We start from the raw sequence: 19,270 nt of genomic DNA on the forward strand, positions 1-19,270 counted from the left end.
ATTTCCTACAGAAATTCAAATTAAAAAAAAATCTACTGAAATAAGAATTTTGACAAAGTTTCCTATAGAAATTAGAATTCTTACAAAATTTTCTATAGGAATGAAATTTTGACAAATTTTTCGATAAAATTAAATTTTGTCAAAATTTCCTACAGAAATAAAATGTTGTTAAAATGTCCTTTAGAAGTAAACTTTAGACAAAATTTGCTATAGAAATGAAATTGGAAAAAAAATCGTATAGAAATTGGAATTCTTACAATATTTTCTATTGAAATTAAATTTTGATAAAATTTTCTATAGAAAAGGAATTTTCCTATAAAAACGGGAGTTTTAACAAAATTTCCTATAGGTTAGGTTAGGTTAGATTAGGTTAGGTGGCAGCCCGATGTATCAGGCTCACTTAGACTATTCAGTCCATTGTGATATAACATTGGTGAACTTCTCTCTTATCACTGAGTGCTGCCCGAGTCCGAACGGTGTTCCACATTGCAGTGAAACCACTTAGAGAAGCGTTGAAACCCTCAGAAATGTCACCAGCATTACTAAGGTGGGATAATCCACCGCTGAAAAACTTTTTGGTGTTCGGTCGAAGCAGGAATCGAACCCACGAACTTGTGTATGCAAGGCGGGCATGCTAACCATTGCACCACGGTGGCTCCCTACTACAGGAATGTAATTTTAACCAAATCTGCTATAAAAATAATATTTTGTCAAAATTTTCTATAGGAATGAAATTTTGACAAATTTTTCTATAAAATTAAATTTTGTCAAAATTTCCTATAGAAATAAAATTTTGTCAAAATTTCCTATAGAAATTGCAATTTTGACAAAATTTCCTATATAGATGAAATTGTGATGAATTTCCAATAGAAATGAAATTTTGACAAAATTTCCTATAAAAATTCAAATTTTGACAAAATTTCCAATCGAAATGCAATTATGTCAAAATTTCCTATAGAAATTAAATTTTGCCAAAATTTCATATAGAAAAGGAATTTTCTTATAAAAATTGGAGTTTTAACAAAATTTCCCATTGAAATGAAATTTTGACAAAATTTGCCATAGAAATTAAATTATGACAAAATTTCATATAGAAATTGGAATTTTGACAAAATTGTGAAAAATTTCCTATTGAAATGAAATTTTCAGAAAATTTCCTATAGTAAAGAAATTTGTACACAATTTACCATCGAAAGGAAATTTTAACAAAATATATTATGGGAATATAATTTTGACAAAATTTACTATCGCAATGTAATTTTGGCAAAATTTCCTTTAGAAATAAAATTTTGATAGAATTTCCAATAGAAATGAAAATTTGACAAAATTGCCTATAGAAATTCGATTTTTGACAAAATTTCCCATCGAAATGAAATTTTGGCAATATTTGCTATAGAAATTGGAATTTTTATAAAATTTCCTATAGAAATTGGAATTTTGACAAAATTGTAAAACATTTCCTGTACACTGTTAGAAAAATATGTTTTTCATATGTTCCGATATAAACAAAATGTGTTTCGGGCACGATTTTAAACCACAATATATTTAAGTGCGAACATGTAATGTTCCTAAACTAACACTAAATGTTTGGGACATCTATGTTAATATGTTAGAATATATTATGTTTGGGGCATGAATGTTTCATAAAAATAATATGTGTGAATGTAAACATATATAAATTAACAAATTTCGAGTAAACATATATATGTTGTGATATTTTATTCAGAGAGCGACAAAAAGAGAGTATAGAGAAAGAAATAGAGATGGAAACCGGGAGGGTTGACGAAAGATATCAACACAACAAAGCGAGAGAATGAAAAAAGAACAATTTCTGTGAAACCGCTTGTATGTTGTTTCGGAAAACTGTTTTATGATAAGGCTAAAAATTTGATATGCTTAAGTCTAAATATTATTTAATTTGAATATAGAGAATAGACATTCGGAACCAAGAGAATAGACATTTGAAAAACAAACTGCATATGTTTTCGCCTTGAGAGCAGCATTTTATGCATGTGTGAACATGTGTTTTGTTCGTTAAAATAAATCAGGGATCTTCATAAAAATAACGAAAGGGCACTATACTCTTTTTAGAGTTGGGACAGTAAAATGAAATAAGGAGGAAATAGTGAAAAATTACACAGTAAAATGTAAAAAACAAACTTTAGTTCCTCTTTATTAAAAAGTAGTCCACGAGGAGTTGACGGACACCATCAAATATAAAAGCGGGCATTAAGTTCGAGTTTTACAGCTAAAACAATTTAAAAAGTTTATTTTCTTTAAAATGAATTATTAAAGAAAAATAAAAGGAATTTTAGAGCGATGGTGTTAAATGCTAGTAAAAAAATGTTCACTCCTAAATATATTTATGTTTATATTATAAAATTATGTATGTATGTTTATACTCGACTCCACGTTCTTCTTTTGTTAGTTTTTGATTTCCTTCCAAATTTTAAAGTTTTGTACAAAAACAGTTTTTTTTTTAAGTTGTTATTTTTGCAATAAAAAATAATATTTTATACAAAAATCAGTCAATTTCGTTTATATCAAGCACTGTTACTGACTATAAATCTTTAAAAACACACATTTCGAAGTTTCATTTAAAAAAATTTAATATAGTATAAATATAAATGTTTTAATTAAAAAAAAAAAAAATGTTCGGTCGGAGCAGGGATTGAACCCACGACCCTTTGTATGCAAGGCAGACATGCTAACCACTGCTCCACGTGGCAAACAAATGTATGTTTCTGTTAAATAATGTTATGTTTGCATGGGCTCGTGGGCGCTGCAAACTATGCTATATAAATGTAACTTAAAACGATAATTATCTACTGGTGACTATAACAGCTACGTAGCCCAGTGGATAGTGTGTTGGCTTACAAACTGTATGGTCCTCGGTTCGATTCTCCGTGCAGGCGAAAGGTAAAATTTAAAAAATTTATAAAAGTGAATAATCTCTTCAACATTATTTGTATTACAGAAAAAGGTGCCAATAACTAAAAAATTTCGTGGAAGTGAAAATTACGAGTATGTTAGGGAATGAGCACAATCGTGTTTGGGAAAAATTCTTCCAAGCATATAATATTTTTGGCTCAAAATGCTTCCAAACATATAATATGTTCACATAACACAAACATATTAATGTTTCGGCAGTATGCAATAATATATGTGCTTCCTGCAAAATATGTTTGGAACATATGTTAAAGAAGCGATTTTTTTTGAGGGTGTAGAAATGAAATGTTGAGAAAATTTCCAATTGAAATGAAATTTTCAGAACATTTCCTATAGTAATGAAATTTTTACACAATTTTCCATCGAAAGGAAATTTTAACAAAATGTACGATGGGAATATAATTTTGACAAAATTTCCCATCGAAATGAAATTTTGGCAATATTTGCTATAAAAATTGGAATTTTGATAAAATTTCCTATAGAAATTGGAATTTTGACAAAGTTGTGAAAATTTTCCTACAGAAATTGGAATTTTGACAAAATTATGAAAATTTTCCTATAGAAATGAAATGTTGAGAAAATTTCCTATTGAAATGAAATTTTCAGAAAATTTCCTATTGAAATGAAATGTTGAGAAAATTTCCTATTGAAATGAAATTTTCAGAAAATTTCCTATTGAAATGAAATTTTCAGAAAATTTCCTATAATAATGAAATTTTTACACAATTTACCTTCGAAAGAAAATTTAGCAACATGTGCGACGGGAATATATAATAGATATATAAAATTTTGATAGAATTTCCAATAGAAATGAAAATTTGTCAAAATTTCTATAGAAATAAAATTTAGACAAAATTTGCTATAGAAATGAAATGTTGAAAAAATTGCTACAGAAAAGAAATTTTTCTATAAAAATTGGAGTTTTAACAAAATTTCCTATAGAAATCAATTTTCAGAAAATTTGCTATAGTAATGAAATTTTTACACAATTTCCCACAGAAATTGAAATTTTGACAAAATTTCCTATAGAAATTAGAATTTCGGAAAAAATCTATAGATTTTTTTTACAATTTGATAAAATTTTATGAAATTTTTTTTATTGTTTTGTATTTCCTTTCAACAATATTTATTTGAATTTTATTTTATCTGTCTTCGTTTTTAGTACAAAACCGAACGAGATGGCATTGTTGAAACCCGTGTAGAACAAAAGATTACCATACAATCCGATGGAGATCCCATTGATCATGACAGAGCCTTAGCCGAGGCAATACAGGTAATTAAAATTATTTTTATAAAAAAAAAAAAAAAAAAACAACAACAAAATTTATTAATTTTCCATTTTTTTTCTATGAAACTCTTAGGAGGCCACAGCAATGAATCCCGACATGACAGTGGAGAAAATTGAAATCCAGCAACAAACCCAATAAACCCCATACCTTATAAAGTAGAATAGATAAAGAGAATAATGCTTTTTTACCTTAAACTCTGTTGTACAACCAACTATCGTATTATTGAAATAATTTTCTGTTTTGGGGGCTTAAACCTTAAGAAACAGCACCTTACACTCTCAGCAGAATGAAATGCACAGAGAAATAGCTACAGCTATGGAAGATGAAGTCCGCAAGCCCAAGCTAAACAATTTTCTCCCACACTACCACGCCTTCAAATACACCCTAAATACAACAAAAAATATATTTAATAATTATAAAAGAAAAATATTATAAATCTTTTTATGTAAAAGAGAAAATCGTATACATATTCATATATGATGAACCGATTCAAAAAAAGTGTTTTTGATTGATGTATGACAATTTTATTTTTAATTTTTATTATAATTTTAAAATTTTTTTACATCTATACATAAAGATTTTTTTTTTTAAATATGATAAATTAAAATTTAACTACAAATATAAGCTTATAAATGTTGAAATAAAATAAAACAGAAACAATCTATACATATTAAAATAATACAAAATCAAATGAAATATGAAATTCATTACATTTAAATGTTGTTTATAATTATTATTAATATATATATTTTTTAATTTTACTCCCCCTTCTCTCTATGTGAAAATGCTATAAATATTCTCATTTAATTGTTTGTTTATTATTTTCTGTATAATTTCTTGATATACACCAACCCGAATATTTAAATAAAATATAAAGTATAATTTTTTGCAATGTCTTTTTACCATTACATTCACAGTACATAGTTTTTTTTGTAGTTTTATATATTAAATATATTTCGTTTATTTAAAATGTTATTATAATAATTATCTCTTCCGCCCCTTAAAACAATGACAAATGATTTTTTTTATTATATTTGAGTTTCCCACAATCTTTAAGATTATGCAATGATTGTAACTATATTTTTTTTATGTCATATTTTGTTTATTTTTTTGTAATGTTTTATTATTATTTTTATTGTATATTACTTTAAAATTTATAATAAATAAAATAAAATACACAAAAACATATAATGCGAAAGTGATGTAGTTATGGATTATAAATTGGATGTATAATTAATTAGTAAATTCAATTAAAAACGGTCAACGTTTTTCAATATAGGAAATTTTGAAAAATAATTGACCTATAAGAAATTTTGTCAACATTATAAGTTGTCAAAATTTTATTTATCATTTCATGTCTATAGAAAATTTTGTCAAACTTTATTTCAATAGGAACTTTTGCCAGAAATTTATTTTTGGTTTAGGAAATTTTGTCAACTTCTTTAGGAAATTTAGTCAAAATTTTATGTCTACAAGTATTCTGTTAATTTCCAAGGTAAATGTTGTACAATTACCAATTTCTACAGGAAATATTGCCAAAATTTCATTTCCATTCCTTTTCTATATATAAATTTAATTTCTATAGGGAATTTTGCCAAAATTCCAATTTCTATAGAAAATTTTGTCACCATTTAATTTTTTATAGGAAATTTTGTCAAAATTCCAATTTCTTAGGATATTCGGTCAAAATTCCAGTTTATATTTGAAATTTCGTCGAAATTTTAATTGCTTTAGGAAATTTTGTCAGAATTTCATTTCCATTCCTTTTCTATATATATATTTAATTTCTATAGGAAATTTTGTCAAAATTCCAATTTCTATAGGAAATTTGATAAAAATTCCAATTTCTTAGGATACTCTGTCAAAATACCAGTTTATATTTGAAATTTTATATAAATTTTAATTGCTATAGGAAATTTTGTCAGAATTCCAATTGCTGTCGAACATTTTGTCACAATTCCAATTTCTATAGACTATTTTATAATCATTTTATTTTACTTTTATTTTATTTTATTTCTATTCCTTTTCTATATATATATATTTAATTTCTATAGGAAATTTTGCCAAAATTCCAATTTCTATAGAAAATTTTTCACCATTTAATTTTTTATAGGAATTTTTGTCAAAATTCCAATTTCTATAGGAAATTTGGTCAAAATTCCAATTTCTTAGGATACTCTGTCAAAATTCCAGATTATGTGTATGAAATTTTGTCTACATTTTAATTGCTATAGGAAATTTTGTCAGAATTCCAATTGATGTCGAAAATTTTGTCACAATTCCAATTCCTATAGACTATTTTATTTTTATTTCTGTAGGAATTTTTGTAAAATTTTCATTTCTAAAAGAAATTTTGTCAAAATTCCAATTTCTATAGAAAATTGTGTCAAGATTCCCTTTCTATAGGAAATTGTGCCAAAATTATTTTTCTATCGGAAACTAGTCAAAATAGCAAGTTGGAGAAGTAGGAAATTTCGTCAAAATTCCAATTTCCGGAGAAAATATTCTCAAAATTTTATATAAATAGAACATTTTGAAAAATTTTATTTCCTTTGGAAATTTTGTCAAAATTCCAATTTTATAGGAAATTTTGGTAAAATTTAATTTCTATAGGAAAATTTGTCAAAATTCTGTTTTCTATAGGATTTTTGTTTTAATTTAATTTTTTAGTGTACTTGTCCAGTTTATTTAGGAAATTTTGGCAAAATTTTAATTTCTTTGGGAATTTTTTTCAAAATTCCAATTTCTATAGAAAATTTTGTCAAAATTCCAACTTGTATAGGAATATTTACCAAAATTCCAATTTCTATAGTAAATTTTGTTACAATACCATGTATATAGGAAATTTTCTTAAAATTCCAATTTCTACAGAAAATTTTTATTTCTGTAGGAAATTTCGTCAAAATTCCTTTTCTATAGGAAATTCAGTCAAAATTCCGACTTCCATAAGAAGTTGGAAGATGTAGGGAAATTCGTCAAAATTCCAATTTCTGGAGACAATTTGCTCAAAATTTTATATAAATAGGAAATTTTGAAAAAATTTATTTCCATAGGAAATTTTGTCAAAAGGAAATTTTTGTAAAATTTAATTTCTATAGGAAAATTTGTTAAAATTCTAATTTCTGTAGGAAATTTTGTCAAAATTCAAATTTCTATGGGATATTGTGTCAAGATTCCTTTTCCATAGGAAATTGTGTCAAAATTCCTTTTATATAAATAAGAAATTTTGAAAAATTTTATTTCCATACTAAATTTTGTCAAAAGGAAATTTTTGTAAAATTTAATTTCTATGGGAAAATTTGTCAAAAGTTCTAATTTCTGTAGGAAATTTTGTCAAACTTCCAATTTCTATGGGATATTGTGTCACGATTCCTTTTACATAGGCAATTGTGTCAAAATTCCTTTTCTATAGGAAATTTTGTCAAGATTCTAACTTCCATAGGAAATTTTATAAAAATTTAATTTCTATAGGAAATTTTGTCAAAATTCCAATTTTATAGGAAATTTTATTCAAATTAAATTTCTGCGAAAATGTGTCAAAATTCTAATTTTATACGAAATTTTCTCAAATATCCAATTTCTGTAGAAAATTTGGTCAAAATTCCAATTTTATAGAAAATTTTGTCAAAATTCCAATTTTATAGAAAATTTTGTTAAAATTTTTTTTCTATAGAAACATTTGCAAAATTCTAATTTCTATAAGAAATTTTGTCAAATTTTCAATTTTGTATGATACTTTGTCAAAATTCCAATTTGTATAGTAAAATTTTTGAAAATTCCAATTTCAATAATAAATTTTGTCAAAATTCCAATTCTTTAGGAAATTTTGTCAAAATTCCAATTTCTATAAAAAATTGTGTCACTATTTTATTTCTGTGGAAAATTTCGTCAAAAATTTTCTAAAAATTTTATATGAACAGGAAATTTTGAAAAATTTTAAGTCCATAGGAAATTTTGTCAAGTTCCAATTTTATAGGAAATTTTGGTAAAATTAAATTTCTATAGGAAAATTTTTAAAAATCCTAATTTATATAGGAAATTTTGTCAATATTTTAATTTCTTAGGGCACTGTGTCAAAATTCCAGTTAATTTTCAAAATTTTAATCATTCATGTCATAATTTTAATTTCTCTAGGAAAAGTTGTCAAAATTAAAATTTCTGTAGAAAATTTTGTCAAAATTCAAATTTGTATAGGAAAATTTGTGAAAAATTCCTATTTCTATAGTAAATTTTGTCAAAATCCCATGTATATAGGAAATTTTGTCAAAATTCCAATTTATATAGAAAATTTTGTCAAAATTCCAATTTCTGGAGAAAAATTTCTCATAATTTTATATAGATAGGAAATTTTGAATATTTTTATTTCTATAGGAAATTTTGTCAAAATTCCAATTTCCTTAGGAACGTTTGTCAAAATTCTAATTTCTATAGGAAATTTTATCAAAATTAAAATTTTTTTAGAATACTTTGTCAAAATTCCAGTTTATATTGAAAATTTTGCCAAAATGTAATATCGATAGGAAATTTTGTCAAAATTCCAATTTGTATAGGAACATTTGTTAAAATTCTAATTTCTATAGGAAATTTTGTCAAAATTCTAATATCTGTAGATACTTTTGTCAAAATTCCAATTTCTATAGGCACATTTGTCAAAATTCTAATGTCTAAAGGAAATTTTGTCAAAATTCCAATCTCTATAGAAAATTTTGCCAAAATTCCAATTTCTGGAGAAAGTTTTCCCAACATTTTTTTTTGTCAAAATTCTAATTTCTATAGGAAATTTTTTCAAAATTAAATTTTTTTAGAATACTTTGTCAAAATTCCAGTTTATATTGAAAATTTTGTCAAATTCTGATATCTATAGGAAATTGTGCCAAAATTTCAACTTCCATAGGAAATTTTGTGAAAAGTTAATTTTTATAGGAAATTTTATCAAAATTTCAATTTCTGGAGGAAATTTTCTCAAAATTTTATATAAATAGGAAATTTTGAAAATTTTTATTTACATAGGAAATTTTGTCAAAATTACAATTTCCATAGGAACATTTGTCAAAATTCCAATTTCTATAGAAAATTATGGTAAAATTTAATTTCTATAGGAAAATTTGTCAAAATTCTAATTTCTATAGGAAATTTTGTCAAAATTCCATTTTTTTAAGGAAATTTTGTCAAAGTCTCTTTACAATAGGAAATTGTGTCAAAGTTCCAATTTGCCAAAATGTAATATCGATAGGAAATTTTGTCAAAATTCCAATTTGTACACGAACATTTGTCAAAATTCTAATTTCTATAGGAATTTTTGTCAAAATTCCAATTTCTATAGGCACATTTGTCAAAATTCTAATGTCTAAAGGAAATTTTGTCAAAATTCCAATTTCTATAGATAATGTTGCCAAAATTCCAATTTCTGGAGAAAGTTTTCCCAAAATTTTTATTTGTCAAAATTCTAATTTCTATAGGAAATTTTTTCAAAATTTCAATTTTTTTGGAATACTTTGTCAAAATTCCAGATTATATTGAAAATTTTGTCAAATTCTGATATCTATAGGAAATTGTGCCAAAAATTCCAACTTCCATAGGAAATTTTGTGAAAAGTTCATTTTGATAGGAAATTTTATCAAAATTCCTATTTCTGGAGGAAATTTTCTCAAAATTTTATATAAATAGGAAATTTTGAAAATTTTTATTTACATAGGAAATTTTGTCAAAATTACAATTTCCATAGGAACATTTGTGAAAATTCAAATTTCTATAGAAAATTATGGTAAAATTTAATTTCTATAGTAAAATTTTTCAAAATTCTAATTTCTATAGGAAATATTTATATTTATATTTATTTTGTCAAAATTCCAATTTTTTAAGGAAATTTTGTCAAAGTCTCCTTACAATAGGAAATTGTGTCAAAGTTCCAATTTCTATAGAAATGGTGACAAATATTTTATTTCTGTAGGATATTTTGTCAAAATTTCATTTCATAGGAAATTGTGTAAAAATTCCTCTTCTATAGAAAATTGTGTCAAATTTCGTTTTGTATCGGAAATTTTGTAAAAATTTCATATATAAGAAATTATGTCAAAATTTCAATGTCGGAAGGAAATTTTATAAAAATTTAATTTCTATAGGAAATTTTATAGGAAATTTTATTCAAATTTAATTTCTTCGAAAATGTGTTAAAATTCTAATTTTATACGTGATTTTTTTAAAAAACCAATTTCTGTAGAAAATTTTGTCAAAATTCCAATTTTATAGGAAATTTTGGTAAAATTTTATTTCTATCGAAATTTTCTCAAAATTTTATATAAATGGGAAAGTTTGTTAGAATTTCATTTCTCTAGAAAATTTTGTCAAAATTTAATTCCCATAGGAAATTTTGTCATAATTCATTTCAATATTTTTTTAATTCGATATCTTTAGGAATCTTTGTAAAAAATTTATTTCTATAGGAAATTTTTTCAAAATTTCATTTCCAAAATTTTTTAAAACTTGCAATGTGTTTTAATCATATATTCACTTTATTATTCATAACTACATCGATATATTTTTCATTTTAATGTGAAATAATCGTTCAAAATTAAAATTTACCATAAAGGGAGGACTCAGGTAAAAGAACTATAAGAAAAAAATATTTAAGAGATTAAAAAGACTTTTCATATATAAGTAGTCACACCAATGAGTAGAAAGATCATCGTGAAATCAAACGGTACGAAAACAAAATACAAATATATAGAAGAAAAAAAACAAATAATAGAAAATCTCACAAAAAAAAAAAATATAATGATCCTCCCACCTGCCTGAAACATAACATGAAATTAAATTTTAATTAAATCCATTCCATTCCATATAAAATATAATATGTATTAACAAAATTAACAATCAAATTATATGCGAATTTAAAATGAAATCTAAACATTTTAAAACATAAATTATCTTGTTAGATTAAAAACAAAAATGATGATGATAAATTATAATCCAAGAAAATTAATTACATTCCAGCCTTATATTTGATGTTAAAATAATGAAAAAACAAAACAAAATAATAAAGGAAGCAAATGTGAAATTAACAAAATCTTGTTAAAATAGAAACCTCTCTGCTCGTTAGTGTCATTTATGTAGATTAGGTTTATGATCGCTGCAAAATATGTTGGAAGAAGTCAATATAACATTTTCAAGGAGTTTAAGAAGCTCATGTAATAATTCTACGAATTTAGTTTTGTTTTATTGTTAATTTTTTTTGTTAATTTTTTTAATTTAATATCATAATATCATTTTTGATTAATTCAATATAATTATTTATGTTAATTTTATTGTAGTGTGAATTACGTTAATTTATTTAAAATTAATTAATTTTTTTTTATATTTATATTTTATTTTATTATTTTTTTTATTTTATTTTATTTTATTATTTTTTTTATTTATTTTTGTTTTATTTTATTTTATTTTATTTTGTTTTATTTTATTTTATTTTATTTTATTTTATTTTATTTTATTTTATTTTATTTTATTTTATTTGATTTTGTTTTGTTTTGTTTTATTTTATTTTATTTTATTTTATTTTATTTTATTTTATTTTATTTTATTTTATTTTATTTTATTTTATTTTATTTTATTTTGTTTTATTATTTTTTTATTTTATTTTATTTTATTTTATTTTAGTTTATTTATTTTATTTTATTTTATTTTATTTTATTTTATTTAGTTTTATTTTATTTTATTTTATTTTATTTTATTTTATTTTATTTTATTTTATTTTATTTTATTTTGTTTTATTATTTTTTTATTTTATTTTATTTTATTTTATTTTCGTTTATTTATTTTATTTTATTTAATTTTGTTTTATTTTATTTTATTTATTTTATTTAATTTTATTTTATTTTATTTTATTTTATTTTATTTTATTTTATTTTATTTTATTTTATTTTATTTTGTTTTATTTTGTTTTATTTTATTTTATTTTATTTTATTTTATTTTATTTTATTTTATTTTATTTTATCAAATTTAATTTAATTTAATTTAATTTAATTAAATTTAGTTCAATACAGTAAAGCTATAGGAAGATCTCTAGCTTGAAATGAAAATGAAATGAAAAAAAAAATATTATAGGAAGTCTTTTTATTGTACTGAGAAACAAAAATTAGATACGTCTAAGCCCTGAAAATTTTATTAATAATCTTCAAAAATATAGTGTAGCGATCATATTCCTATTCTTCAAGGACATTTAACTAAAGCAAATTATATTACTAATACTATTTTCCACTAACACCAATAATAATACACCATTTTGTGAGTAAATGTGAATGTTGAAATTATGGATAAATCTAAAGTAAGCTGATCTTGCATACTAAACCAAAAATCTAAACTCAAATGAAATAAAAGCTTTTAAATTTCTTAAAAGCTACTCAAAGTAACAAAATGCTTGTTCACATCTAAGATCATATTGTGTTCAAATTTTGGACTTTATTTATATAAATAACAAGCAAAATTATTTATTTATAAAAAACAAAAACCTAAAAATCTTGAAAACTTGAAATCTTGCTAAGAAGCAGCTCTAATAAATTAAAACACTTTTATATTAAACAATTTGGTATAAACCCAAATATTTCAAAACAATCCCACGTGTATTTTAAATACTTTCCTTTTTTCCACCCAACACAACATATTCAAATTTAAAATTTATTCAAAAATGTTCACTTGATTTTGTACTTTTTCCTTCATAAGATGATATCCTTTAAATTCTTTTTGTAACGAGAAGAATTTTTTATAGAAGGATATTAACCCCCACCACACCCCCTCCTCTAACAAATACTTAACGATATTAACCCAAAAACGACCTATCAATCTATTAGAATTGTTCGCATATTAAATTTCTATTAGATGTGATAGCATAAAATTAAAACAAAAAAATGATTTTTAACTTAAAATATGAACAAAAAAGTACAAAAACATTTTTTCTTCTCGTAAAACTTTCTTCTTACATTTTAAATATCTATTTGAATATAGTGTTTTTGTGAAATGGAAATTAAAAAATTTGTAAATGTTTTTTTTTCAATTTTCAGTGTTGCCACCCTAATATAATAAATTAATAATAAAATTGTAATAACAAAACATTTAAGTTGAAATGCTAATATGACTAATAAAATTTATTAACAAAAATTGCGATAATAATAATTACGAAAAATTTGTGATTTACTGGGAATTATGGTAAGTTGACTTAAAGAAATTTGATTTTAGATTATGAAGATTTTTTTGTTTAATGTGTAGAGGAAATCTTAAATGTCTGTATATGTGTTTAAGAAAATCACATAAAAATGATATGATTTGAGACCTAGGTTAGGTTAGGTTAGGTGGCAGCCCGATGTATCAGGCTCACTTAGACTATTCAGTCCATTGTGATACCACATTGGTGAACTTCTCTCTTATCACTGAGTGCTGCCCGATTCCATGTTAAGCTCAATGACAAGGGACCTCCTTTTTATAGCCGAGTCCGAACGGCGTTCCACATTGCAGTGAAACCAGGGATCCGGAGCGGTCCATTTTTTTCGCTCCGCTCCGCTCCCGCTCCGGAGAAAAAAAAACCGCTCCGCTCCACGCTCCGCTCCGAGAAACAAAAATCGCTCCGCTCCGCTCCACGTTCCGCTCCGCTCCTTTTCGAGAAAATTATAGTACAAACATTGTATTATTTGTTCAATTGAGTTTTATTTTATTTAGAAAAATCGGGCGGTACATATATGGGAGCTATAGCTAAATCTGAACCGATTTCGATGATTTTTGCACATATAGTTAGTGCTATAGAAGATTACATTTCGCCAACTTTGAGTAAGCTCGGTTGATAAATAAGGGGTTTATGACCTAATTTGGCAAAATCGGGCGATACATATATATGGGACCTATATCTAAATCTTAACCGATTTCGATGAAATTATCAGACTTAAAGGGTGATACAGAAGATTATTTTGTGCTAAATTTGACGACGATCGGTTAGTAAAAAAGTGCAACGTGACCCCATTTGTCGAAATCGGGCAATACATATATATGGGAGCTATATCTAAATTTGATCCGATTTCTTCCAAATTCAATAACGTTCGTCCTTGTGCCCAAAAAACTCCCTGTACCAAATTTCATCAAAATCGGTTAATAATTGCGACCGAAATCCTGTGAACAACAAATACATGGACAGACGGACGGATGGACAGACGGACACCAAGCGCTAGATCGACTCAGGAGGTGATTCTGAGTCGATCGGTATATATATATTTTTTTTTTTTTTTTTTTTTTTTTGACATTTATTTAAAGTATTATTATACTATGTTATACAAACAGTTATATTCTTAATATTCTTATATCTTAATATAATTCTCTATTTTTAATAAAATCAACAATAAGTTTTTTAAATACAATATTATTTTCTTGACATTTTATATAGTTTGGTAATCTGTTGTATGTTTGTAACCCTTTGTAGAAAAGACTCATTTGTCCAGCACTCGTTGTTGATCGTTTGATCCTGAAGTTTTCTGCATTTCTTAGCCCATATGGTTGAGCGTCTCCTACCATTTGTAGTTGCTCGCTTAAGTACTCCGGCGCAATTCCCATTTTCATTTTTTGTATAAATACCATAGTATTCATTTCTAAACGTTGTCTTATATTAAGCCATTTTAATGTATCCAGCATCCATTTTATATTTGCATATCTATTCATCCTTAGTATACATCTCATACCTTTATTTTGAAGTTTCTGCAGCCTATCAATTTGGTTCTGCGTACAACATGTATATAACACTGTTGAAGCATATTCAAAATGTGGTTTTATCATCGTATTATATATATTTATCGCTGTTGTCGTTGACATTTGATTTCTTATTCTTTTGAAAAATCCAAGTTTTTTTCCTATCTTTTTGCATATATATTCCAGGTGTTCTTTAAATTTTAAATCTTTGTCAATGATTATTCCAAGGTACTTTATGTTTGTTACTTTTTCTATTTCTTTGTCTTTTATTATAATACTCCTATTAGTGTTCATGTTTATTTCCATAATTTTAGTCTTGCTTTCATTAAGTTTTAGTCTATTCATATTCAACCATGTATTAAGCGCACTTAAGTCTTTTTCCATTTTTATATAGCATTCATTTGGCGTATCAGCTTCCGTAAAAATCAATGTGTCATCTGCATATAGTATTACCTCACTTTCTTCTAATACATTTGCCATATCATTTATGTAGATGATGAAAAGTACTGCACCTAGTATCGACCCTTGTGGAACTCCGTATTCATTTCTAATATCTTCCGAGATCACGTCATTTACTCTAGTTCTTTGTGTTCTATTGCTTAAGTATGATTTGAACCATTTTAATTCCTTGTCTTGTATTCCATACAAATATAATTTTTGTATTAGGATATCTCTGTCAATCGTTTCAAATGCTCTCTTGAAATCTATGAACATAGCTAATGTTTTGTCATCTTTGTTTTTGTTTTTCCATCTATTTATCACATAATTTACTGACGTCTCACAAGAATAATTTTTTCTGAAACCAGACTGGTATTTTGATAATAATCCGTTCATTTCAATATATTTCGCCAGTTGCTCTTTAACCACTTTTTCTAGGATTTTTTCGCATGTCAATAATGTATTTATTGGTCGAAATTCTTCACATTTCTTTGTTCTCTGAACTTTTTCGATTGGTATTACCATAGCCTCTTTCCAATTTTCCGGAAAAATTCCCCTTTCAAGTGAATCATTTATCGTCTTTAATATCATATTTCCAATTTTATCCCAGTTATCCAATATTATTGTTGTCGATACATGGTTAAAGTCTGGTTTATTTTTTAGCTGTTTGCATATTGCCAAAAGTTCGTTTATATTTATGGTTCTGAATTGGAATTTCGTACTAGTCATATGTATTCTGTTTTGGTATTGCACATCATCTATTTCATCTCTTATCGTTCTAATACTATTTACAAAATATTCGTTGAATTTATTCGCTATTATTTTGCTGTCCTTATATTCTATTTGGTTAAATATCACAGTCTCTATTGCACATTTCTCATTCCTTAGTACCAAGTCTTTTATCTCCCTCCACATTTGTTTTTGATCTTTCGCTCCATTTATTTTGTTGTTTATGTAACTATTTCTGGTATTTATTACTTTCGCTTTATACATATTTCTTGTTCTTTTATAAATATTCCATGAGGACACTGTATTTTCAAGCTTTGCTTTTCTATATTTCTCCATTTTCTGCATCTTCATTTCAAACAGTTCTTTGTTGTACCACGCAGTTTGATGTTTAGTAGAGTTTATTCGGAGAGGTTTTATAAATTTCTTTATTGTATTTTCAAGACATATATCTATTATATTAGGATATTCATATCTATTGTTTTGCATTTCCAACTCCATTATTGTGCGTAATTCCTCTCTGAACATGTTTTTATTGTATCTGAAACATTCTTTAACGATCTTATTGTTCTCATTTTGTTTACGTCGGCATTCTACAATAATATCTATGCATTCATGGTCAGAGATTTTGTACAGATCATTTATTTTAACTTTAATTCTTTTTGAATTTGTTATTACATAGTCAATAATTGTCTTTGATGTCATTGTCACTCTTGTATATTCGCCGACTATCTGTTTCATTCCATTGTCCTGTATCATACTAAGTATTTTACTCCTTTGTGTACTATTTTTGCACCAATCAATATTAAAATCTCCAGCTATTATAACGTCAGTATTATATTCAATTATTGTCTCCATCATGTCTTCGAAATGTTCATAGAATTCGTTTTCATTATAACTTGGGGATCTATATATAGCTGCAATAATTAGATTTTCATTTTTATTCTTTATCATTGAAACATTTATCCAATGTGTTACGCCATTAGCTCTCTCAAAAATATTTTGTACCTGGAAACAATTTTTAACATATAATGCAACTCCTCCCGTTCTTCTGCTATCTGAGAAAGTTAGCTCATTTTTATATCCTTTAACTTTTATTTCGCATTCTTGGATATCTTTGGTCATATGGGTTTCTGATAATATTACAAAATCGGGTGTTTTATCTTCAATTAAATATTCCAATTGTGCGTAGTTGTTTGTTAGTCCTTGTATATTTGTATATATTCCCTTAATATTATTTAATTGTTATGCGCTAATTCCCCTTCTTCTTTTTTTTGCTGATAATTTATTCATATAAACCGGACATTGTTTGCTGTTTGTAAAATGGTTCTCATCCAGATCAAGTTTTAGATTTTTATTAACGTGAATACAATTTATGCATTTCATCATCTGTTCCCTTTGGCAATCCTTTGATTTATGATTTCCATGGCATTTGTTACACACTTCTTGATTCTTACAATCCTTGGCTTTGTGATTGTAACCTTTACATTTGAAGCATTGTAGTACATCTGTGCCGTCGAATATTCTACAACGTTCCCATCCAATGTTAATTTTCCCAGCATTCATTGCTATTTTGTATGATTCATTATCAAGATTGACTTTTGCGTTATATGTTGTTATATTATTTCTCTTCACCTCATAAAATTTTATATTTTTTATCTCAGTTGAGCTTAAATTCTCATTCTGTGCTTTTATCTTCGCAATTAATTCTTCTTCCGTGTATTTGAATGTCATTCCTGTAATTTTTATTGACATCTCAGCTGGGTTTGGGACTTTAACCTCGTAGTTTTCATTTAATCCATTTTGTACTGCTAGTCTTATTTTTTCCCTTTCTGTTTCATTCTCAGTTTGTATAACCACTGTACCATTTCTTCTATTTTCAACATTTATAATTTTCAGATTTGTTGGGTCAACATTAGAATTCAAGTCATTTTTGGTTTGAGAAATATTCTGCTTTTCCTTTGGTTTTATCACAATTGGTTTTGAAACATCTGGCATCATTGTATCAGAATCTTTAATAGCTTGTGCATATGTCACATTTCGTTTGACATTTCTCTCCTTTAAAGCTCTCTTAATTTCGTTGCACATCTTTTCATTGCTCTCACCTATTGTATCGCACATTGCTTTATTTTTGTTCTCCATTTCTTGCACATTACCAATTAGTTTCGTGATCTCTCCAATATTTTTGTCACTCATTCTTTGTAATTTCTCTATTTTACTCATTCTCTCTTCGTATCTTTTTTCTATCGCTTTTATGGGGTCTAAAATCAATATTTCTTGTAGGCACATTTTTTGGCAGATCAAACTTATTATACCCTAACCACTATATGGTTTAGGGTATAATGACTTTAAAACAATGTGTTGAAACATTTTATTAATTTTGAAGATTTTTTCAGAAATATTAAATCCATTTTGACTTCATTAAAGCGAAATTTGCATTCATGTTAGGATACACATTTTTATGTCGAATCATTTAGCTATAAGGATAAACAGACTTCATTGAAAAGTTTAGAGACTTTTAGACAAGGAAAAACTTTTTTTCAGATAAATACGTCTTCTATTCTAAGCAAAATTCGTATTTGAAGCATGTGAAGTATTTGGCCTCCCGACAATATTCTTTGCGGTGCACCATCTACTATTTAATATGTGATAGAAACCAAATTTATGAAAATGGACCAAATTCTGTTTGGTCTGACCATCGGACCAAATTTAAAAATTAGAAATCTTTTGGACCAATTTTGGTCCGATCGGACCAAAACGGCAACGCTGATTGGAATTGAAAGTCTATACACAGAGTAGAAGTAACTACTCTCCGAAAGTTTTTTTTTTGTTTTGCAACAGACGTAGAGAAGAGGTTTTGTTATATTTGTAATGTGTGTGTGTATGTTTATGTTTGCAACAACCTCCATCGACATCAGTCCGTGGTATACCCACGAATATTCTTACTCAGATCTAGTGTTACCTAATTTCGCTTTTTTCCCTTTATAGTATAATAAATGTATATGCGTACATTTTTCAACCAAAATTGAAACTATCCATAATTTTAATTAAATTTTCGAGAACTAATATCAGAAATAAGAGAATGCTAGGATATAGTACAATAGTAAAGCAAATATGAACGTCCTTACACTGAAAAAAAGCATGCCCG

At 25.6% G+C, this 19,270-nt stretch overlaps 3 protein-coding genes across 5 annotated transcripts in view; 1 reads left to right on the plus strand and 2 right to left on the minus strand.

Annotated features, from left to right (window-relative positions):
* cora (erythrocyte membrane protein band 4.1 like coracle) overlaps positions 1–5,436 on the plus strand; it is a 204,915-nt gene extending 199,479 nt beyond the window's left edge. For all 3 annotated transcript variants that reach the window (XM_075312951.1, XM_075312952.1, XM_075312953.1), the window contains 2 exons: positions 4,112–4,222; positions 4,311–5,436. In XM_075312951.1, coding sequence (XP_075169066.1) covers positions 4,112–4,222; positions 4,311–4,376 — 177 coding nt within the window. In that variant the 3' untranslated portion in view covers positions 4,377–5,436. The remainder of the gene's footprint in view (positions 1–4,111; positions 4,223–4,310) is intronic.
* On the minus strand, positions 4,612–17,247 carry LOC142239630 (uncharacterized). The gene is made up of 3 exons (XM_075311423.1): positions 15,279–17,247; positions 10,821–10,847; positions 4,612–4,622 (listed from the first exon to the last, which is right to left on the minus strand). The coding sequence occupies exons 1-3, from the start codon at positions 17,245–17,247 to the stop codon at positions 4,612–4,614; spliced, it is 2,007 nt and encodes a 668-aa protein (XP_075167538.1).
* Positions 17,248–17,314: 67 nt separating this feature from the next.
* On the minus strand, positions 17,315–18,345 carry LOC142239631 (uncharacterized). The gene has a single exon (XM_075311424.1). It carries the CDS (start codon positions 18,343–18,345, stop codon positions 17,368–17,370), a length of 978 nt encoding a protein of 325 aa, XP_075167539.1. The 3' UTR covers positions 17,315–17,367.
* Between the last annotated feature and the right edge of the window lie 925 nt (positions 18,346–19,270).

This window comes from Haematobia irritans, chromosome 5 (assembly GCF_050003625.1).
Source record: "Haematobia irritans isolate KBUSLIRL chromosome 5, ASM5000362v1, whole genome shotgun sequence".
In the NCBI taxonomy this organism is placed as follows: domain Eukaryota; kingdom Metazoa; phylum Arthropoda; class Insecta; order Diptera; family Muscidae; genus Haematobia; species Haematobia irritans.

What these genes read in the sequence shown, in the direction of transcription:
- LOC142239630 (XM_075311423.1), bottom strand. Translation starts at nt 17,247, where the DNA reads ATGACCAAAGATATCCAAGAATGCGAAATAAAAGTTAAAGGATATAAA. An exon ending in TAGACTAAAACTTAATGAAA is followed by an intron (nt 10,848 to 15,278) that starts GCAAGACTAAAA and finishes TTTTTCTTATAG; the next exon opens with TTCTTTTACCTGAGTCCTCC.
- LOC142239631 (XM_075311424.1), bottom strand. Translation starts at nt 18,345, where the DNA reads ATGAGTAAAATAGAGAAATTACAAAGAATGAGTGACAAAAATATTGGA.